This window comes from Panthera pardus, unplaced genomic scaffold, assembly GCF_024362965.1.
Source record: "Panthera pardus isolate Hobbes unplaced genomic scaffold, ASM2436296v1 HiC_scaffold_20, whole genome shotgun sequence".
Classification (NCBI taxonomy): domain Eukaryota; kingdom Metazoa; phylum Chordata; class Mammalia; order Carnivora; family Felidae; genus Panthera; species Panthera pardus.
In genome coordinates this window covers 24,528,169-24,551,576 of record NW_026526766.1, presented here as the reverse complement: position 1 = coordinate 24,551,576, position 23,408 = coordinate 24,528,169, and the positions used below count along the sequence as shown (strand labels likewise).

The following is a 23,408-nucleotide window of genomic DNA, read 5'->3' as shown; positions in this document are numbered from 1 at the left end:
CCTGGGGTAGCCATACCAGGGCCTCATGCCACTTTCGGGGGGAGGGGGGTTCGTCCTCGGTCCAATAATCCTCTCCCGTGGTGGAATCCTCCCTGCGGGTGTAGGTCAGGCTCGCCCTCCACCGCCCCCCCACCCCGCATTCGGGTCCCTGGGGGCGAGAAGAGCTGGGCGCTGTCGGGCGCGTGGGGGAGCCAGGGCAGGGACGAGCGTGACCAGGAGCCAGAGCGATCGCGGCCAGAGAGGGAGGAGGCGGCCAGGCCCAGCCTGACGCAGCGGCGGCGGCGGCGAAGCAGGCCACTGCCAGGGCACTCGGGCCACCAGCGCCAACCTTCCCCGCCTCCTCCTCCCGCGGCTCCCCGCGCGTGGGAGTGAGTGCGTTGCGCGCCCGCCCAGGGTCACGGGCCCGGGGCATCCTCTGCACGCTAGCCCGGGCGGAGGGAGGCGCAGGAGCGCGCGCGACGGGCGGAGGCGGGGATAGGAGCCGACGAGGCGGAGGCGAGGGAGGGGAGGGGAGGAGGGACCCGCCCGCCGCGCCCCGGCCGCCGGGCATGTGTGGCCGCAGGCGCCCGTCGCCGCCGCTGTCCCAGGGCTGAACCGCACCCGGGTGTCCGGGACGGTGTGTGCGCGAGTGTGTCTGTCCGCGCGGGCGAGCGCCACGCCGGCCCCGAGCCTCCCGCTCGCTCCCCCGGGCCGCGGTGCATGTTCGCCTCTTGCCACTGTGTGCCGAGAGGCAGGAGGACCATGAAAATGATCCACTTTCGGAGCTCCAGCATCAAATCGCTCAGCCAGGAGATGAAATGCACCATCCGGCTGCTGGACGACTCGGAGATCTCCTGCCACATCCAGGTGCGGGCTGCCCCTGACGAGGGCGCGGGGGCCTCTGCGGGTGGGCGTGCGCCGGCACGGGGGAGGAACCCGCGCGAGGGCCTGCTGGAAAGCCAGATTTCTCTTTCCCCGCCCTGTGAGACTGGGAGCAGTGCCCAGGGATGGGGCGCGTTATCCGCGCTGGGGCCCCTTCCCTGGCGTGCAAGCTGCGCGCACGTCTCGCTGCGCCTAGGCTGGGGGCGCCGGGCAGCTGCTCCCTGGAAGAGACTAACCCCTCTGTCCCTTACCACGCCACGAAATGGGAGCTCAGAGAGCCGAGAGGGACACCTGCGTGTCGCCCATTCTTTCTTCCCTTCCTCCACGTGGAGAAGGCATGCACCAGCTCGGGTTCACTCATTTCTCTCGGGCTCCCAGGCTCCGAAGGTGCCTCAGCCCTAGGGACCCACTTTCACTCCTTGCCGCCCTCCTACCGATGGCCTATACTTCTCCGCGTGGGGCAGCGGGGAAGTTTCCCGGGAGTGAGAGCGGCTGGACCGACCTAGGCTCCAGCCTTGAGGGATGGGGCGCGCGCTACGCGGATTCCCCAAAAAGAATCATGAAATCCGTGTGTTTCAGAGAAAGGAAAAGGGCTGTGAGACTCTCAGAGAGGGAGCCTTGCAGGACTTGGGTCCGGGGAAGAAGCGCCCCTTGGAATATTGGTGGACAGGGCTCCTTCCCAAGTTGGAGAAGCAAGAGTTCTTTGGGCGAAGGTAGCTTTCCTGGCAGCCTCATTCTCGGGTAGTAAGTGCTTTTGAGCTTGCAGGAGATGTAGTGTGAGCTGCAAGGGTGTGTGTGTGTGCGTGTGTGTGTGTGTGTGTGCGCGCGCGCACACACGCACGCACACTTTCGGTGAGCGTATATGTAGGCAAACGTGTGCCCTCTCCTTTGACCCACTAGGCGCGCACAATCTGGAAAGGTCGTGTCAAGGCTCAGCATGATTAGCTTCTGACTTTTAAGTCTGTTTGCTTATTTATCTCGGGGATTTCCTCTCTCTCCTACCTGAGTTTTGAGGCTCCAGGACTGAGCTGTTATTTTAAATACAGAGCACACTACCGAGTTCCGTTGGGAGATGAATGGGGGCAGCGTCTCTCAGCGGCAGGAATAGGTCTCTGGCTGTGTTAACCCCTAAATGAATGAGTGAATGAATGAATGAAAGGTTTTTCTCGTTTATTTGTTTGTTTGCCAGTGGGAGTTTGTGACACAAAGACAGTGGCAACTAATTTGCAAGCTGACAGCGGGACAAGTTTCAAGGCAGGAATGTGGTGCCCCATGATCTCCCAGGAGAGTAGGCTCCTAGTGAATTTTCTGGAGGATCTTGAATTTCATTCTGAGCTAAGCAGTGCTGCTAAACTTAATAATAAAAGGATTAGCAGGTTAGGCAGTTTTTTTTCCTGCCTCAGGGTTGCACAGAAACCTTTGGCATGTACTGTTTTGTGATCCAGAGATAGTTGTTTGAGCACTTTGCTTTAGGTCCTAGAATGGATGTACAGAACCTTTAACCCACATTGAATATGTAAATATTAGAGGGGCGAGCAGCAGAGTGGAGATGTTGAGCTCTCCTCTGCTCTCAGTCCTCTGTGTGCACAGTCCTGTTCCACTTGGAGTTGACACCACTGGGTTTTATCTCCTTTGGGACTTAGTCTTCCTCAGAATAGATAAGTAGTCCCCAAAGGACATGTATTTGTTGCCTGGTGTCCTGGGAAACAATAAATGGTAGCAGGTCTAATAATAGTTTGGAAAGTTAAGAGTCTGTATGGCCCAACCCATGCCAAAGAGGTTAATGTGCTATATTCCAAAATGTTGACTTTGGAATTGCTTAAAAGTCAAATGTTTCATTTTGTGGCACATCTTTTTCTGCTCCTTCTGCCTGCAAATGGTGATTATTATATAACCAATTGAAATGAATTAAAGATCCTATATTGATAGTTTTGGACCTTCTGCCTTCCTAGACTTTTTCAAGTCCAGGAATTGAAATTGCCCTTCTGGGTACAGGGTCACAGAGAACTTTCCATTTGTTTAAAGTTAGAACAAAATGGTATTTTGAAAAAAGAACTATTGGAGTTATTAGTACATGCCCTAGGGAATCCATCCCTTCATCTTTCCTGGCTTGCCTTTCCCCTCTGTTCCAGGGAATCGCAAAGATAAAGAAGTATTGTGCACTGTCACATTCATCCTCCCTCCAAAATCTGCACAACATATGAGTTATGAAGGTTTTTGTTTTTGTTTTTGTTTTTGCAAAACAACAGCTTTTAATTATTCTTTTCCAAAGTAGATAATTGGAGTGCTTATTGACAAGGAAAACTTTCAAAGAAACAACCTAATGGCCCCAGTGTCAGCTGCCTGGTATCTGTTCCAGGGGAGCTGCTGAAAGTCACTTGCTCTGTCTCTTTCCACGGAGTTTAGGATGTTGTCCCATCACGTCATTAGGGTATGACTGTTTAGGGCTGGGGAAGAGGAATTCCAAGTGGACAGGGAGCAAAAAGAGAGTGTAAGGCACCAGACGGAGGCCTGGGGAAAGGAAGGAGTTGCCGAATACTCCCTACTAGGCTTTTCCCACTGAGCCAATCCTTGAAGTCTGGACAGTGTAGAAGGACATGAGTTAACTCTTACCTCTTTTATTCAGTCTTTCTGCTTCTAGCAGAGTGGAGTCCTAGCTAGCCACCTCCCCCATTGTATCCACTTCCCCCCCCACCCCCCCAGATGCTGGCATGGTTATTCATAACTCCTTCTAATGAACTTGTCATTTTTCAATACTGACTTTTATTGAGTAAAATGTAGACTTTTCACATGATACACTCTTTAGCAAAGCCTGGTAAACATGGTTGATGTCATTGGAATTGGCTGGGGACTTTGATTTGTGTTTGAACAGAAACTCTAACATAGTGCTTAACACACATTAGGCACTCAATAAATATTTATAAATGTAGATTGAATAATTTCCTTCGTAGATTATTAAATTCGCAGGGTAGGAACATTTTGTTGAGGTTGTTGTTGTTCATTAAGGATTCCCCAGTACCTGAAGGAGTACCTCGCGTATAATTGTGTTCGATAAACACTTGTTGATTGAATGAACGCCCAGTATTTAATCTAGCTCATTACCTATCAGCATGACAGGAGCGTGACAACACTGGATTGGGAGATACATGGTTTAATTATGTTACCAACCAGTTTGGTGACAAGGAGCAAGTCACTTGACATTTGTAGTCAGTGTTTCCTCTTTTGTGAAATAAGGGAGTTGGGTTAGATGGACGGTTCCAATTTAATAAGTTTGGTTTAATCATTACCTAGACCAGTTGCACTGGAGTGGAACACTATTGTTAACAAAGGGATTGGATACACTTCATCTCATGATTTTCTTCTCTCCCTTTTATTGATGTTATTGTGTTATTGAGTATCACCTCAGTTTTATAGATAATGGAAAAAGAGGCCTATAGAGATTATGCTATTTGGGTTACCAGGCAACGAAGTAGCTTAGAACCCAGGTTGTTGGACTAAAAATGCAGAGCTCTTCCTTCTCTGTAGCTGCCTCTTGAGACTTGAGAGTTAGGGTGCTTTTGGCTGCAAGTGAGAGAGTGGCCAAGTTGAAGTGGATTCAATAATAAGTACACTAAGTGTCTTCTGTAATGAGAAATCCAGAGGTAGGGCAGTTGCAGAGTTGTCTGGTGGTTCTGCATGGACCCGGGTGCTTTCGGTCTTTCCACTCTGTCATCCTCAGCACATCAGCTCTGTTGCTTAGAGTGGTCATTATCATAAGGTGGCTGCGGGCATTGTGGATGTGATGTGGATGTGTCAGGCACTACCGTATCCACGATATAAGAGGTGGTACTTCCTCGTGCATTTCTTTTTATCACAGAAGAAGACCTTTGCTAGAGGCCCCCCTCAGTCTTCCTGTCAGATCTTGTTGGCCAGGACTGGATCATATACCTGTGCCCTAGCTTCAAAAGAGTCTAGGAACATGTGCGTCTGGTAGCTTCGCTCTTCACTCTCTATAGTGGGAGGTGGGCTTTGACCTTATGGAAGCAATGGAGAAGTGCGTGTGTGTGTGTGTGGGGGGGTACTCGCACGTGCATGTCTGTGGTCTTTCTGAGGCAGGGAGAGCTGTTGTGTCTTTCAGAATTGGTCAGATTGAGTTGCAATTATTGTTACAATAAAATTGTCAGAAGAGTTTAATGAGCTGTTATGTAAGCCATGGCTTACTAGAGGTAACCTTTGTATGATCATATTCCAGAATAGGAAAAATTGTTGGATTGTCCTTTGTTGCTTGTGTTGTTAAATGGCACTTCAGTCCTTACTGAACTGGTGGGTTCTGGGCAGCTCCGAGTCATCTAATGTCGCAGAGGCACAGCTGGCAGAGCTCTACTCTTGTTGAAGTGGCCATATGACGAAGAGGCTGAGAGCTTATGTTCTGGAGTACTACTTGCTTGGGTTGGAACCCTGGCTCGACCACTGCCTAGCCAGGTGACTTTGGGCAAGTCACTTTCCCAATTTGGGTCTCAGTTTGCTCATCTGTAAAGTGGGGATAACAATAGCAGAGACCGCATGGGCTTGTTGTAATGCTTGGTACCTGGCCCCTAGTAAGAGCTGAAAAAATACTGACTGTTATTATTATTATGTGAAGCTATAGTTGAGGTAATTCTAAGTAGTGGGGAGACTTTAGCTTAGGCTCTAATGTCTTTAAGCCTAAATTCCATCATTTTATGATTATGCAAGACCTTAAACAGGTCCCTATGCCTCCTGTTGTCCATCTGTGAAATAGGCACAATAATTCTTTGTTGTCAGCCTCCATTGGGTTGTTGAGATGACGTATATGAGAGCATGTTGTAAAGGTTAAAACATCACCCAAATGTAGAACACTATTCTAATTAATTTATCTGGGGGAAAAAAGAGAGTAGTTTATTCCTTTTTTTCTTATCTGTTGGAACAGGAACTGGATGATCGCATGCAAACATTCACATGTGCTGTATATCAGGCCCCACGATGGTCCTGGTGATGAAATCCAAGCTAGGTCCAATCGACAGCCACACCTCTTCTGATAATAAGGACACTCCAACACTTTTCTCTATCAGACTCATCTAGAATGCCATTAAGAGTCCACTGAAAATCAGACACAAAAGGAAGAGAAGGGGGAGGCACTTTGTGAAATACTGTGGCCCCGCTCTGACGTTTTTAAGCCTAGATTATATGGGCCAGCTCTTTATATTAAGTATGTTGTGAATAAAAAAGTAATGTTATTTCAATGGTCTGCTAAGATCTTATCTCTTGATGTCCTCAAAGCAAAGGCAAAGTGTATTGACTGCAGAGTGAATGTAATATCGTTGGCTCCACATCATTTGGACAGTATATCAGCTGGGTGCTTGTAACGACATCTAACAAATTCTAATTCAAACTGACTTTAACATTAAGGACACTTGCTGGATCATATATCCAGAAGTCTTGAGTTAAGGGCTTCATTCAAGGATGATCCTGCCTTCTTTTTAATTTTTTTTAGATGTTTATTTATTTTGAGAGAAAGAGATAGAGAGCGAGCAGGGGAGAAGCAGAGAATCCCAAGCAGGCTCTGCAATGCCAGCTCAGAGCCTGATGTGGCACTTGAACTCACAAACCATGAGATCATGACCTGAGTAGAAATCAAGAGTTGGACATTTAATCCCCTGAGCCACCCAGGCGCCCCCATCCTGCCTTTTGTAAGGCTTTATCCTCATACTGGCAGGGAATGGTTATGGTAGTGTCAGTTCTCACCTTCTCGTGGGACACCCTCCAGAGGCAGAGAGAAACGACTTCCAACCCAGCATTCCAAGCAAAAGTCCTGCAGCCACGCCCATCCCTGTCACATGCCCATCCCTGAACCACTGACTGTAGTCAGTGGGAGGGAATGTGCTTATGAGCTTAAGGTGAGCAGAACCTGACCCTGGGACTCAGCATGGAGTCAACTTCCCTCCTGCTGGTGGCCTGTATGGTGGGGGTGGGTCAATACCTAAAAATCAAGGCTCTCTTGAGAGGGGGGTAGAGAGAGGGGGAGATAGCCGCTAGGAAGATAACCCATAATACCCACACTAGATATTTTGTCTGGGTCAGTGGTTCTCAAATTGTGCCCTGGGGACCCCTGGACGTCCCTCAGATCCTTTCAGGGCATCTTCGAGGTTCAAACTATTTTCAAAGTAATACTAAAATGTAGTTTTACATTTCCTTGGGGAATAGTTTTATTGAGATGTAATTCACATACTTAAATCTTCCTACTTAAAGTATACGGTTTTAATATCTTCACAGAACTGTGCATCTATCACCACAATCAATTTTGAAACTTTTTCACCATCCCCAGAAGAAACCCAGTGCCTTTTAGCAGTCATACCCTCCTTTTCCCCTGACCCTTCCAGCCCTAGGAAACCACTCATCTACTTTCTGTCTCTGTAGATTTGTCTGCTGTGGGCGTTTGATAAAAAAAAAAAAATGGAAACATACAATATGTGGGCTTTTGTGCCTGGCTTCTAAGCATGTTTTCAAGGTTCATCCACGTTGTAGCACGTATCAGTGCTTCTTCCCTTTTTATTGCTGAATAATATTCCAGTGTGTGGCTAGACCAGTTCATCAGCTGGTGAAAATTTGGGCTATTTCCACTTTTTGGCTGTTACAAATAATGTTGCAGTGAACATTACTGCAAACATTTCTGTGTGGATACACCTTCATTTCTTTTGGGCGTATGCCTGGGAATGAAATTACTGGCTGGGTCTACGTTTAACTTTTTGAAGACTGCTGAACTGTTTTCTCAAGGAGCCCCACCATTTTACATCCCCATTAGCTGTGTACAAGGGTTTCAATTTCTCCACATCCTTGCCAACACTTTTTATTACTTGTCTGTTTGGTTATAACCACCTTCGTGGGTGTGAGGTGGTATTCTTACTGTGGTTTTGATTTGCATTTCCTTGATGGCTAATGATGTTGAGTATCTTTTCATGTGCCAGTGAGCCATGTGTATATCTTTTTTGGAGAACTATTTGGATTCTTTGCCCATTTTTAAGTTGGATTGTCTTATTATTGAGTTGTAAGAGTTCTTTATATGTTGTGGATACTTATATAATACATGACTTGTAAATATTTTTCCTGTTCTGTGGGTTGTCTTCTTACTTTATTTATTTTCTTTTTCTTTTTAAGAGAGAGAGAGAGAGATAGTGAGACCATGTGAGTGGGGGAAAGGGGCAAAAGGAGAGAGAGAGAGAGAGAGAGAATCTTTTTTTCTTAAATGTTTATTTATTTTTGAGAGAGAGAGACAGAGCACAAGTGGGGGAGGGGCAGAGAGAGAAGGAGACACAGAATCCAAAGCAGGCTGAGCTGTCAGCAAGAGCCCGACACAGGGCTCGAACTCACAGATGCCGAGATCATGACCTGAGCCAAAATCAAGAGTCAAATACTTAACTAACTGACCCACCCAGGCGCCCCAAAAGAATTTACTTTCTTGATGGTGTCAGAAGTTTTTCAACTTTGATTAACTCCAACTTTTTTTTTCCTTTTGTTGCTTGTATTTTTGATGTCATAGCTAGGAAGCTATTTCATAATCCAGGGTCATGAAGGCTTCTGCCTATGTTTTTTTAAATAGTTTTATAGTTTTACCTTTAGGTTTTGGATTCATTATTGTATTAATATATAATTTATACACAACACAATTTACCAATTTAAAGTGTACATTTCAGTGGATTTTAGTGTATTCAAAAGGTTGTACAATCATTACTACTGTCTGTTTCCAGAAGACTTTCATCATCCCCCAAATAAACCTGTACCCATTAACAGCCTGAGAGTGTTCTGGTTCCCATTCCACTGTACGGAGAGAGGGTTTTCCCCCATACATCCAACACCACCTACACATGCAATTCAATTCCATTTTGACACTGTCTACCTGGAGATAACATCACATCCTACAGGCTCAGTCCCATAAGACCGCCCCCACTTCAGAGGCCAGTCACGAGTCCAGGCTGTCACCTAGGCTTCTGATTGACTGGTTGTAGATCAGAGGTTCCCACAACCTCCTCGAGTTTGATTAGTTTGCTGGAGCGGCTCCCAGAACCCAGAAAAACATTCTATTTACTAGATCACTAGTTTATTAGAAAAGGCTGTAACAGCCAGATGGAAGGGACACATAGAGCAAGGTGCAGGGGGAAGGGTATGGAGCTTCCATATCCTCTCCAAGGAGTAGCGATCTCCTGGAAGCTCTCAGAATTCTGTCCTTTTGGGTTTTTATGGAGGCTTCATTACATAGGCACGATTGATTAAATCGTTGACCATTGGTGGTTGAACTCAATTTCCAGCTCCTCTCCCCTCCCTGGAGGTCTGGGCAGTGGGATTGCAAGTTCCAACCCTCTCTAAACACCCGGCTCTCCTGGCAACCAGCCCCCATCCACAGGGGATTTCCAAAAGTCACCTCATTAACATAACAAAAGATACTTTTATTGCTCACGTCACTTAGGAAATTACAAGGGTTTTAGGAGCTCTGTGCCAGAAATGAGGACAAAGACAAAATATATATTTCTTATTATAATTCACAGTAGCACACAGCTACTCCTCACCTTTGATCCAGTTAGAGTTAACTTTTGTATAGGGTGTAAAATAGGGGTCCAACTTTATTCTTACGCATGTGAATATTCAGCTATCCCAGCACCGTTGTTTGAAAAAACGATTTTCTTCCCCATTGAATTGTCTTGTCATCCTTGTTGAGATGTTGTTTGCTTTTTCCACTCTCGTTCTCTCATAAGTGTGCAGTGGAGTTTTCTAGAGGCTGTATGATATGTGCTATGGAAACACATTAAATGCAGAAGCAGATGTGAGAATCCAGCTGTCTTTTATTGAGCCAGACATTAAAGATTTTTGCAAAAATGTAAAACAATGCTACTTTTCTCATTAAATTAGTTATTTTGTAAATACAAGTTATTTTTCATAAAATGTGCAACTTTTGGTAACGTGCAGTGGGTTTATTATTCTTGCATGACTCAAAATATTCACTATTCAAAAAAATTCTCAGGAAATTGATATATACAACCCAAATAAAAATTCTAGGGATCCTTCATAGTGTACAGGAGTTTTGAGACCAACAAGCTTAAGAACTATAGGTTTTGGTGCCTCTGAATTTACTGAACTTATTGAAATATTAAAAAAAAAACAAATAAATCAAAATGGAACTCCCAGTGTATCTTGGACCTCCAGAAGATTCCTGACAAGTTACAGGTATTTGAAATGATAGCAACTAAATAAAAACACCCATTGTATACATGGAAAATGTGTATATGTGTATTTGGAATTCTTACTAGTAACTATGTACTTTTGTGTGTGTGTGTGTGTGTGCGTGTGCGCACGCGTGTGTGCTTGTGCATGTGTAGCAATGTTAAGAGAAGGACAAAACTAGATTCCACTGGAGTAAGCATTTCCCAAATGAACTTGCTCTCCAGCTGAATCTTCAGTTTTCAACTGTAATAATTAGATAAAGCCACGTCTTACTTTGAGACCCCTCTTCTGACTGGAAAGGGTACAGCAACAATGGGTTAACAGTTTAAACTGTAAACCACTTGAATGAAGTCACTTGAATTAGTCACTTGAACTCTTAAGTTCTACTTCTTTTTCTAAGTAGGCATTTTGGGAAAACTTAAAAATTGCAGGAATGGAGGGGGTGCCTGGGTGGCTCAAGCGGTTAAGCATCCAACTTTGGCTCAGGTCATGATCTCACGGTTCATGAGTTCGAGCCCCAAATTGGGCTCTCTGCTGTCAGCACAGAGCCTGCTTCAGATCCTCTGTCTCCCTCTCTCTTTGCCCCTCCCCTACTTGTTCTTTCTCTCTCTCTCTCAAAATACATAAACTTAAAAAAATTGCATGAATAGAAATATCAGAGTTTGCCCTGCAGAGAATCTAATATGAGGTTCACGTGCATGAGTGATAGGCATGTGGTATATATAGCCCAGTTTCTCCTTATTTCCACTTTGTGTGATGAAGGATTCATGTTGCTTCTATGAAGTAGCAGAGAGCCAGACCTGGAGTCTAGAAATGGGGAAAAGTAGGATTATGGTCAGGAATTGTTAGGGCAGGTTTTGTGAGTGAGAGTTGAACTTAATTCAGGCCCAAAAGAGTTGGTGTTCAGCTCTTGGGAGGGAAGTGTAAATGCTTCTTAGTCTCTGATAATTCATGTGGCTCCTCTGTGCTCTTGTTAAGATGCATATGCTGATCTAGGAGGTCCTGGAGCCCCTGGGTGGCTCAGCAGATTAAGCGTCTGACTCTTGGGTTCGGCTCAGATCATGATCTCACAGTGCATGAGTTCGAGCCCTGAGTTAGGCTTCGTGGTGACGGAGTGTGGAGCCTGCTTGGGATTGGCTCTATCTTTCCCTCTCTCTCTGCTCTTCCCCAACCCTCTCAGAATAAATAAATAAAATAAACAAACAAACAAACAAACAAAACTCATCTACGAAGTCCTGCAGAAGGCCCTGGAATTCAGCATCTCCAACAAGCTTCCAGCATTCTAACAAGCTGCTGTTACCGGTCTGTGGAATGGTACGGAGTTAGGGGAATTTATCTGTCTCATAATGAAATTCTTATTTTTATTTTTATTTTTATTTTTTATTTTTATCTAGAGAGAGACAGAGCATGAGTGAGGGAGGGGCAGAGAGAGAGGGAGACATAGAATCTGAAGCAGGCTCCAGGCTCTGAGCTGTCAGCACAGCGCCCGACGCGGGGCTGGAACTCATGAACTGTGAGATCGTGACCTGAGCCGAAGTCAGATGCGTAACTGACTGAGCCGCCCAGGTGCCCCTCATAATGAAATTCTTCATTTCCTTGAGTGTGGGGACTTTTTGGCTTTTATCTCCCTTGATAACCTCTCACCCGGCACATTTCCCTTAGTAGATGTTCAGTGAATGTTTGAATAAGTGAATGAATGGATAAAGGAATCCATCCAGGTGTGTGTATCATGACAGACTGAAATACTGATGAGACACTGATGCTGGGCTGGCCTGATTCCTTTTGATTCCCAGCTGCAGCCGAATAACGAGATTGTTTTTTAAGCAGGATTTCCTATGATGGCCAATCTGATGAAGTGTTGAGCACATGGGGGCGCAGGGTTAATAAGAGACTTCTTGTCTCTCTGGGCCACACTTCCTGCTCTTGCTTTCCTGTATCCTGGACTCTCAGTGGCATTGCAGAGGAACTCTGGCAACTTCTTGGCACAAACAAATCATTGTATGTCAGCCAGCAGTGCCTGGAAGCTCCCTGGGGCAGAGGGGACCCAGCTGTCCTCACTTGCAGAAGTGATCCCAGGGGACAGTGACCCTGGAGGACAGTGAAAAATGCATTCGAGGTGTAACATAGGCTCTGAAGCTGTTTGTTTTGGTTGCTTTCCCTGAAGGTTTAGGAGAGAAGTGAGATGATAACTTAAAAAAAAAAAATGAAGTTTGGGGCGCCTGGGTGGCTCAGTCGGTTAAGCCTCCGACTTCGGCTCAGGTCGTGATCTCACGGGCTCGTGAGTTCAAGCCCCACGTTGGGCTCTGTGCTGACAACTCAGAGCCTGGAGCCTGCTTCAGATTCTGCTCTCTCTCTGCCCCTCCCCTGCTCGTGCTCTGTCTCTCTCTCAAGAATATATAAACATTTAAAAAAAAATGAAGCTTAGTCTAAGAGGAAAGAGCAATTGTGTAGATCGAACAATTATATTTTTACAAGTGAATTAGTGAAGTGTTTTGAAATAACATCAATCTTATTTGATAAGCATTTCAAATATATCTTCTGTATGCTGAGTACAGAGTGGGTAACTAGACATAAAAAGAAAAAATAAACAGCCTTCAAGAAGCTCCCAGTCATTTGGGGGAAGAGAGACAAGATAATGGTACAAGGACAAAATGACAGCTGTAGTGACAGGTATATGGAGATGAAGAACCAAGAGGAGGCATCTATATCAGACTGAGGCATCAATAAGTATTTCTGGTATAGATGGATCTTGATTAATAATTAAAGGACAAGTGGAAATCAATTATTTGAAGAAGGAGAAAAAGGCGTTTCAAGTAAGGTGAGCCTTTGCTTGATATAAAACCCGGAGCGTGAAACCACATGATCAGATGTAGAAATGAAGGAAGGGAGAATCCGGGATTCAGTCCCACGTGGTTTGTTTCCGTAACAAAGGTAATGGCCATGCCCTGCCCCCCTCACTGCCACCCCCCCCCCCCCAGGAAAGAGAGAAATGGCCACATAATTTGGGGGCCCATTGCAAAGTGAAAACATGGAGCCCTTTGTTAAAAAATTAAGAATTTCAAGAATGCAGCAGTCGACTTTTAAACCAAGTGTGGGGCCCTTCTAAGCATGGGTCATGCACCCATAAAATTGGCCCTGAGAAGATGAGGAGGAGGAGGAGATGATGAGTTTCATTTTGGGCTCTTAACCTTGAGGAGCCTGTAGGGTATCTGAGTGGAGAATTCCCAGTAGACAGTTGGAAATAAGCAGACAAAGTCAGCAGAGAGGTCTGGTGTGGAGACACAGATAAGGGAGTCCTTTAGTGTGCACACAAGTGGTGATAGAAACCATGGAAGTGTGAAATGGAACCATCAGGATGGGTCTTTTCTGTCTATCTTTCTGTTGGGGGCATCCTCGTAGATCAAACCAATGGATTATGAGCTCTGGAATTCTTCCCAAGAATGCTTGACCGCTTTTCTTTTGTGAGGCAACTTGGACCAAAGTAGGGGCTTCTCCGTTTTCTCCTGCAAGCATGACAGCCAGATCAGAGTTACCAGTGGAAAAGCATTTTTCTGCTCTTCATCCTCATTTCCTTGCTTGGACTAGCAAATGAAAAAAGTCTTCTCTCAGCTTGAAGGTTCTGTGTTACAAAGCATCGGATTTTCACTCCAGGGAAGTCACCTTTTGAGACAGTGTCACGAACGTTAAACAGATAATACATCTTAAAATCCTACCAGCTTGGTACAAAATGAAAGTAAACATGTTGTATGAAGAGCAGCTTTGCGAGTTATGCTGTAATAATTTATCTATTATTTAATATTAATTTATACCTCCTATATCTCCTATAGCAAATTTTGTTTTCTACTTAGTTCCCAGGGAATTATTGTGACTATTAATTAAAATAAATTCGAGTTCTGTGTAATTGCTCCAAGAAATAATCTAATATTAGTAACAGAAGGACCAGATTGTAGATGCACAATAGAGTTTTGTCTGAATATATACGCTAAGGTTTGAAGCGTGATTATTCTATAGCAGGGGAAAGCAATTAGTATGTTAACAGATTAAGGTTTGGTTTATTATCTCTCCCCTCAGAGGTGTAATTTGTTGCTTTAAGGCATGAAGGCTTGCTGGTAAACATTGGCCTGGAAAGGATCGACTGAACCAGGATCTTCATACACAAACTAAAAATTCAAACACAATATCATTTACTAATGGACTGGTAATAAAATTAAGCAGTCTTGGGGCACCTGGGTGGCTCATTCGGGTCAAGCTTCCAACTTCAGCTCAGGTCATGATCTCACAGTCCGTGAGTTCGAGCCCCGCATCGGGCTCTGTGCCGACAGCTCAGAGCCTGGAGCCTGCTTCAGATTCCCTGTCTCCCTCTCTCTCTCTGCCCCTCCCCTGCTCATGCTCTGTCTCTCTCTGTCTCAGAAATAAATAAAAACACTTAAAAAAAATAAAAAAAATAAAATTAAGCAGTCTTAAAATATTAATAGAAGAGAGGCCGAAGACCTCATTAATAAGTTGGCTAATAATTCTTCCTTGATGTTACTAGCCGATGTTATTTTGGGGGATGGTCTCTATACATAGTGCTGCTCATTGTTCTGAAAATAATTCTAGTCCTTGCGATCTGTGTCTGTATGTAGGTGTTGTCTACAGTGTTACAGTGGTGTTGGGTATTTATTGTTCTTTGTTTAGTAGCATCCTTTCTCTACCCTCATCTGCCTCTTGATATCCTTGAGTAGTATGTTAATGATGTGCATTAGCTAGTTGATTAAATTGAATCTCAGTCTCAGAGAGGTGATGTGATTTCCTTAAGGTCACATATTTAGCAAAAGTAGGATGGGGTCTGGTGTGTTGAGTTTTAGGTTTGCTCCTACTCTGCTTAAATACTACATTATTTTGTGTTTGAATCTTCTTTGGTAGCCTAAATGCTGCAATTCTTTTTCACTGGCAACTTTTCTAATAGCAGAAGGGAGAAGCCATACACTGACCACATCTCTGGGTAAAGACAGCATATTGACATTTTATTTTATTATTTACTTATTTATTTTGAGAGAGAGAGAGAGAGAGAGGAAGTGCAAGTGGGGGAGGGTCAGAGAAAGAGAGAGAGAGAGGGAAAGAGAGAGAATCCCAAGCAGGCTCCACCCTGTCAGTACAGAGCCTGATGTTGGGCTCCAACTCATGAACCATGAGATTGTGACCTGAGCCGAAGTTGGCCTCTTAACTGAGCCACCCCGGCACCCCTGCATGTTGACATTTTAGAACTGTCATCTGAAGGGGCACCTGGGTGGCTCAGTTGGTTAAGGACCCAACTTCGGCTAAGGTCATGATCTCACAGTTCGTGGGTTCGAGCCCCACATCCAGCTCTGCATTGACAGCATGGAGCTGCTTGGGATTCTCTCTCTCTGTCCCTTCCCCTTTCTCGCTTGCACACGCTCTCTCTCTCTCTCTCTCTCTCAGAATAAATAAATAAACATAAAAAAAAAGAACTGTCATCTGAGGACACAATTTTAGTTCTTCTCTACTTTCTTTTTGTCAACATGTGGTTCGGTGTATATCCACGTGAAAAGTGCGATCAACTTATCGTGTATTTATGAATATTTTGCTGTGTCACATAACTAGATAGTTGAAAGACACCTCCCTTTTTCTTTACTTGTTTGGCTTGGCATAAACTTTGCTTGCACTTTGAAATTTCAGATTAACTCCTAAGAAATTGAAAGGAAAAAAAAAAAGAGGAAGGATGATGTTGCTAGAATTTTCTTTCTGTCCTGTATGGTAATTTAGCTTGTAGCTTTGAGATTGACTCTGGAAGTTGAACTCTTAGCAATCTCAGACCATGGTATTTAGAGGACTTCTGGAAGCATATGAAAACCAAACGTTTGTTAGTTAGGCCCTTGCCACATCCTTGTCAGGCTCTCTTTGTTTTGCAAGCTTAGAGAGAAGAATAATAAAATCCCTGGAGTCAGGGATGGAAGAAACACTCAGTACCACCTGGAGCCTTATCAAGGAGAACTTCACCTCTTGTGTTCCCAAACCTCAAGGGAGATGTACTTACGCGGAGCGGTGTCATGGCGCAGGGGGTGGAAGGGACACCTTGAACGGCACCTTTTGTCTCCAGGTTTGGAGACATAATTTCTCCACCAGGTTGTAGGTGGCACCTTCTTGGTTCAATGCTGAATAAAAGAAAAAAAAAAAAGGAAAAGTTATACAGTAATTCAAGGGCAGCCGTAAAGTCTGAGTTTGCAGCGCCAGCAGCAGTGTGGTAATTTGAGAAGAGCAAATTAGAAGAACAAAGCAGATTTTAATCATATGCCACAGAGAGGAAGGTGGTTTAGGTTTATCTCCAAATTGCACCTCCATTAGAGAAAGGGAGGGTTTTAAAGCTATTATCCAATATTTATTGTTAAAGATTTCTTTCTTCTTTCTCCCCAGTCTTTCTTTAGTACACTCACTGGGTGGGGAATGCCAGCCTTTGTATTGAGCGGTTGTTAAATATAAAACATTTTTCTGGTATTACTGGAAATGGAGGGGGAGAAAGAGAAAGGTTGAGGGAGAGATATTGATTTTGAGATTCAAGGTCTTTATCTTTTAGAAGATTTTGGTCTGAAGGTAAAATTGAATATTAAGAAAGTGTCTCCTCACATCTTTCCATCTATCCATCCATCCATCCATCCAACAAACATTTATTGAGCACCTCTGTTAAGGACTGGTCTGAGGATTAGAGATACAGAGGTAAAGAAAAATATGGCCCTTTGCTGTCTAGTGGAGAAGATGCACACATAAACAGATTCAAGGTGCTAATACTATGATAGAAGGGCACCAGAGCATTGTTGGAGCAAACAGAGCAGCCAACAGTAGAGCCGAAGTGTGGCTTGGGGGAGGGTTTATCCCTCCTTTAATCTCTGGTTGCTCTCCTCCAAAGTCACTGCTCCTCAAAAGGATGTTCTTTAAATGGATCACTGATGTTTTCTCACTCACATTTACTTGTAAATAAGAACATCTTTAAGAACTTTGCTCTTCTTGGGGCGTCTGGGTGGCTCAGTTGGTTGAGTGTCCAACTTCGCTCAGGTCCTGATCTCATGGGCTCGTGAGTTCATGCCCCACGTCAGGCTCTGTGTTGACAGCTCAGAGCCTGGAGCCTGCTTCGGATTCTGTGTCTCCCTATCTGCCCCTCCTCTGCTTGTGCTGTCTCTCTCAAAAATAAATAAATGTTAAAAAAATCATATTATGAACTTTGCTCTTCTTGCAAATATCTCAGCAAAAATTGTGCCTTGCTATATAATGTGATTTTAAGAGAAGTTACAAACTCGCTTGCCTGCTTCCTACTAGATTTTCACCCACAAAGTGTCTCCTATATAGAAATTCTGGAGTAGCCCCTGGGGCTACTAATCTAGCCCGAGAAGAACAGGGAAGATTTTCTGGAGATGATGTCTCAAGTGAGTTTTAAAGAAAAGGCAAGTATTGTTTGGCCAGTAAATCAGGGGAGTCTATACAGAGGTGTAGAGCTGGGCAAAGAAGGGCATTTTAGCAGAAGGCTGAGTGTAGGCAAAGGCATTGTGTTTGTGGGAAGCTAAAAGAAATGCATTATGATTTTATATATCAACAGAGAGTTCTATACTATGCAGTGGAGAGTTGGCAATTACCTGCTCAGACTACGTAGACAATAGAGTGGACAGTTGGAGTCTAGAAAACAATATGACTACTGTTTACTAGGGAATTACTACTATTACTAGGGAATAATTAAGATAACCCCATTGAGGCATGGTTTGCATGGGCCAAAATGACGTGGAAAATTGGTTTGCAGCTAAGCTACACTTCCAGAGCTAGAGGTAAGATACATTGGGTGTTTTATCTTTGGCTTTGAATGCCTCAGTGCTTCTTGGAAAACACCACCATGAGGAACACTGGAGTTTTCGAGTTCTTAGTGAAGGTTTTAAACTTTTATGTGTCGTTGGGGGTGGTGATGGTTCCATGACCTTCAGTGAGCCCATTGATGAAGCAAGTCTTTCTTAATTAGAGATCAGGGAACTGACAGACCTTTCCAAGGCAACTCACTCCATTAACTTGTTGGGATAGTTCTGAGCCCAAGCAGGGAGGGCCTGACGGAAATCATTGTGGGGGCTCCAGGAAGTAGATGTTGAACAGCTGCAGGAAGTAAGTGTTGAATGGAAATGAGATGACTTGAAAAAGGCCTCCTTGTATACTTTAGACAAGCACTGTCCAGTAGAACTTTTGTGATGGTGAAGCTGTTTTATATCTGTGCCGTCCAACTTGGTAGCCACTAGCCGAAAGTGGCTGTTGAGCTCATAGAATGTGACATACGTGCCTGAGGAACTGAACTCCAATGTTATTTAATTTTAATTCGTTACCAATCCAAATTTAAATAGGTACCTGTGCTGGTGGTTATCACACAGCACAGCGTTAGCATCTTAGCGGTGGTTAACTCTGGGAGGAGAGAGGCGTGGAGAGGCAAGTTTGGGGAGTAGCACAGGAAAACAGTCTTGTTCTTCTCTACATTCTTCTGTATCATTGAAACTTTTGATAAGCACGTGTTGTTTGCTTTTGTAATTTTCAAAGCGTGGGACATTTTGAGGAAGATGTGGACTTTTATTCTCCAAGAGGACTTAGAAAATGGGAAAGGACTTTAGATTTTTTAGTCCAATGCCTGTATCTTTCTCAGGAGCATCTGAAATCCAGGGAAGACAAGGTATTTGAATGCTGAGTAACTGGCTGGGACCCAGGCATCCAGACATCCATTTTCATTGTTCTTTTGACTTCACGATAAGGCATTATTTATGTGAGCCTGGTCTGTGTTGCCGTGTTTTTTTTTTTCTGTACCTAGAAAGGTGTGACATATAATTACTTAAGTTCAAATTCCACTGTTGATTCCTGGTATACAGGAAAGAGGTTGACTTTTCTATATTAACCTTGCTTTTCTGTTGATGTTTGCAGATTTTCTACATGGACAATCACGTCATCTGTGAACAAGGACAATTTTATTACTTTCTTCCTAACTTGTACAACTTTTCTTTTCTTTTGTTGCCTTTTTGCCTTAGCAAGAACTTCTGGTACGATGTTGAAAAGGAGTTGGTGAAAGGGAACATCCTTGCCTTGTTCCTGATCTTAGTGGGAAAACTTTGAGTTTCTCACCATTGACTGTGATGTTAGCTGTAAGGTATTTTTTTGATAGATTTTTAAAATCAAGTTTAATCAAGCCTAGTTTACTTAGAGGGTTTTTTTTTTTTTTTTAAATGGGTATTGGATATTGTTCAAATGTTTTTGCTGCATTTAGTGGTAGGATCATGTGATTTTTATTTTTTCCTTTCTTTCTTTCTTTCTTTCTTTCTTTCTTTCTTTCTTTCTCTCTCTCTCTCTCTCTCTCTCTCTCTCTTTCTTTCTTTCTTTCTTTCTTTCTTTCTTTCTTTCTTTCCTTATAGAGGGTGCAAGTGAGCGAGGGGCAGAGAGAGAGAAAATCCCAGAAGGGGCAGAAGGAGAGAGAGAGAGAGAGAGATGAAGAGACAGAGAGAGAAAGAGAGAAAGAGAAGTGGGGCTCACCTGAAGTGGGCCTTGTGTTCACCTGAAACAGGCTCACCAGATGTGGACTCGAACTCACGAACAGTGAGATCATGACCTAGCTGAAGTCAGATGCTTAACGACTGAGGCACCCAGGCGCTCAATTTTTCTTTTTTTAGTTTATTGTTGTGATGGATTACATTAATCATTTTTGAATGTTGAACCTGCCTTGTGTGCCTGGGATGAATCCCACTTGGTTGTGATGTATAATTCTTTTTATACATTGTTGGATCATCCAGTGATTTAGACAAAGGAAATTAACTGCTAAAACTTGAAATTATTGATAAATAAATAGCACTCCTCAAGTCAGCAATTTTCCTCCCATCATTTATTTTGGAGATATTATATTTTATCTTTAATAATTACTATAGAACACAGTGATGGTTCAAATAATACAAAAGATTACCCAATGAAAAAGAAATCCTCCTATACCTTACTTCAAATGTATTCCTCAGAGGTCATTATTCTCCACAGATTGTTTTGGTGCATCTTTCCAGAATTTTCTGTTTCCTTTCAGAAAATGATTATCAACCACCTTTTATTAGGGAGTAACAACAACCTCATCGGGGTGTAGTTTGTATGGGCCACATGACCTAGAGAATTGTTTTAGAGGGCTAGGTTGGCTACACTTCTAGAACTAGAGGTAAGTCATGTTGGGTTTTTTTTGTCTCAGGGTCTGAATGCTTCGGAAGCGGTGGATCCCACTTTATGTTTCTCTGAGCTCCTTCATGCTCTTTGGTGGGCTTGTGCGTGTGCGCTGGATAGACAGTCACGTCTGGGGTTGGAGTGTCCTCACCTCTTCCTCCATCGTGTCATTTTTGTTTCTTCCTCTGCTGTGTGACTGGAATAAACGCTCTTCCCCCTTCTCTGCTCGCCCTCCCTGTCCTGAAGACTTAGGATGTCTTCAAAGAGGACCTTTCCTCCCAAGGGCCCTGTTTAAAATTCTACTCCCTCAGTGATGTGTGAAGAACAGTCAGAGATGTTGAAAGACATCTGACATGTGACATTCCTTTCAGGGAATAGTGACTTACTTAGATCCCAGAGGACCCAGGATACTGAGGGGCAAGAAGAAAGGAGGCCTGGCGTCTTGGAGGAGGAGAGCAGAAAGGGAAAAGGTTTGCTCAGGTAGCGTGTGAGTGTGACTTGCGATGAGGGTATTGGTTGCGTATATGACCTTGGTAGACCCTGTGCTCGTTTTTGCTGGAAGCCTTTGAAAGATTTTTCCAGTGAATCCATTGATTAGCCAGTAAGCTTTTAATAAACCAACACAATTTTAATGCCCCATCACACATACTAGCTGAACCTTCTCTCTAAAGTGACACTCCCGATCACATTGCTCCTGGTCACATTTTTTTATAGCACATATGGCTGTTTATTAACTTGTTCATTGCTTCGGGGACCTGTTGGCTGTTGTCTCCCCCCCACTAAACTGGCAGCTTTGTTGAGGGCAGGGGTGCTCCTGCATCTCAATGTGTAGAACCTGCCCAGTGCCTGGGACATTATAGGTGCTCAGTACAAATATTGGTTAGCTAAAAGATTAAATAAATGAATACACTTTACCAAATCATAATGACTGTGATCACTACCGTTTGTTGAGCACTTACTGTGTGCCAACTCCCTGGCCAAGCACCTTTTATCTCATTTAATCCCTATTTAAAGGTTAGGAAGATGAGCCACGGAGATGCATCCTGTCCCAAATCACACAGCCCAAGTGGTGGGCTGGGATTTGAACCCTGGTCTGCCCAAGACCAGCAAGTTCAGTAAAGAAGGTGTAATCCCTAGAGATGTCAACCTTGGGCAGTAGCTTCAGGAAGGGGGATCTGCCAAAGAAGGAGGTTTCTGCCTTCCAGATGGGTGTCGGGTGGTGGCTAGTAGACCAGGCACCTGCTCTTCAGGAATTTAGATGGAGACACCCACACAGGCTGCCAACACGGTTCTCCAGAGTGGGTTTATGCCTCATGTGGATTCCGGCGAGATGTTCTGAGCAGTCGTGAATTATTTAGGCCCTGAAGCAGAAACCTCAATGCTTCCTGGCATTGAACCCTAACGAAAATTGTGCCTAAAATTAAAGTCAAGAGGTTCAGCAGTTATTTATTTTTCTGTTAATGAATGGGGGAGAGGAAGCAACCCACCAGCAATCAGCCATTTGGTTCACCTTTCTGTTACTCTTCCCTGGCTCTCCAAAGGGCCCCTCAGTGCGTGTGAGTCTTTTTATTTTTATTATGTCCCATTTTGCAAAAGACCTGAGAGCCATTTTCACCATTCTCGATGTCCAGAGAGGGCTCATTTTGATTCACTTTTCTACCAGGAGAGCTTCAGCCCAGAGAATCCAGAGGCCTAATGAGTACCTTCGTCATGGCAAACTTGCAGCGTCACTGGGCCCTCTCCAGGCCTCCCTTGCTTTCCCACCTCTACTGCTGTTGTGCCACTTGGGGATCAGTTGAGCCTATTGTTGTAAATCTACACGGCACTGTATGTTTTGTAAACTGCCTCATATTCAGTTTGCCTTTTAAAAAATTTTTTTAGTGAGAGAGAGTGGGCATGCATGAGCTGGGGACAGGAGCAGAGAGAAGGAGGGAGGGAGGGAGGGAGGGAGGGAGAGAGAGAGAGAGAGAGAGAGAGAGAGAGAGAGAGAGAGAGAGAATCTTAAGCAGGCTCCATGCCCACTGCAAAGCCCAACATAGGGCTTGATCCCACAACCCTCAGGTCATGAGCTGAAATCAAGTTGGACGCTAACTGACTGAGCTCTCCCGGCACCCTGCGGGGGGAACCTCTTGAGAGGGACCAAGTGCATCTTCTTAAGGAGGGTTGATGTGGTTCAGCGTCTCTCACATCTATTTTTTTTTTCCAAACAGCTATATCGGGATGTAATATTCATACCATACAATTCACCCCCTTAAAGTGATTTTTAGTATATCACAGAGTTGTGCTGTCATCACCACTTCATTGCCCCAGACCCCTCAGTTGTCACTCTTTCCAACCCCTGCATTTCTCCCAGCCCTGAGCAGCCACTAATCTACTTTCTGTCTCTATGATGCAGTTTATGACTGGCATCTTTCAGTTAGCTTAATGTTTTGCAGTTTCTTCATGTTGTGTCAACACCTCATTTCTTTTTATCGCCAACTTGTATTCCATTGCATGGATTTGCCCATAATTTGTTCACCCGTTCATTGGTTGGTGGACATTTGGGTTGTTTCCATATTTCGGCTATCGCCAAGATATTGCTAGGAACATTTGTGTGCAAGTTTTTACGTGGACATTTGTTTTCATATGCCTAGGAGCAGAATTGCTGGGTCATGTGGTCACTCTGTGTTTATCTTTTTGAGGGACTGGCAGACTGTTATCCACAGTGGCCGCACCATTTATGTTCCTACTGGCAGTGTTCAAAGGTTCCAATTACACCACGTGCTCACCAGTAACACTTATTACTATCTGACTTTAACAATAAAATTTTTGGGGCGCCTGGGTGGCTCAGTTGGTTAAGCGTCCGACTTCGGCTCAGGTCATGATCTCACGGTTTGTGAGTTTGAGCGCCGCCTAGGGCTCTGTGCTGACAGCTCAGAGCCTGGAGCCTGCTTGGGTTCTGTCTCCTTCTCTTTCTGCCCCTCCCCTGCTCTGTCTCTCTGCCTCTCAAAAATAAATAAATGTGAAAAAAAATTTAAAAAAAAATAAAATTTTTTTTACTTCTAAAAGTTTTATTTATTTTTATTTTTTCTTTTCTTTTTTTATTAAAACCTTTTTAAGTTTGTTTATTTTGAGGGGGGGGGGGGAGAGACAGCACA

General features: G+C 44.1%; 1 protein-coding gene across 2 annotated transcripts in view; it reads left to right on the top strand.

The window, feature by feature from the left end:
- Positions 1 to 223: 223 nt before the first annotated feature.
- Positions 224 to 23,408, top strand: part of FRMD3 (FERM domain containing 3) — a 310,724-nt gene continuing 287,539 nt past the window's right edge. Inside the window, exon 1 of one of the 2 annotated variants that reach the window (XM_019423561.2) lies at positions 224 to 846. In XM_019423561.2, the coding sequence (XP_019279106.1) occupies positions 700 to 846 (147 nt within the window). In that variant the 5' untranslated portion in view covers positions 224 to 699. The remainder of the gene's footprint in view (positions 847 to 23,408) is intronic. The other variant, XM_019423562.2, reaches the window with a different exon arrangement.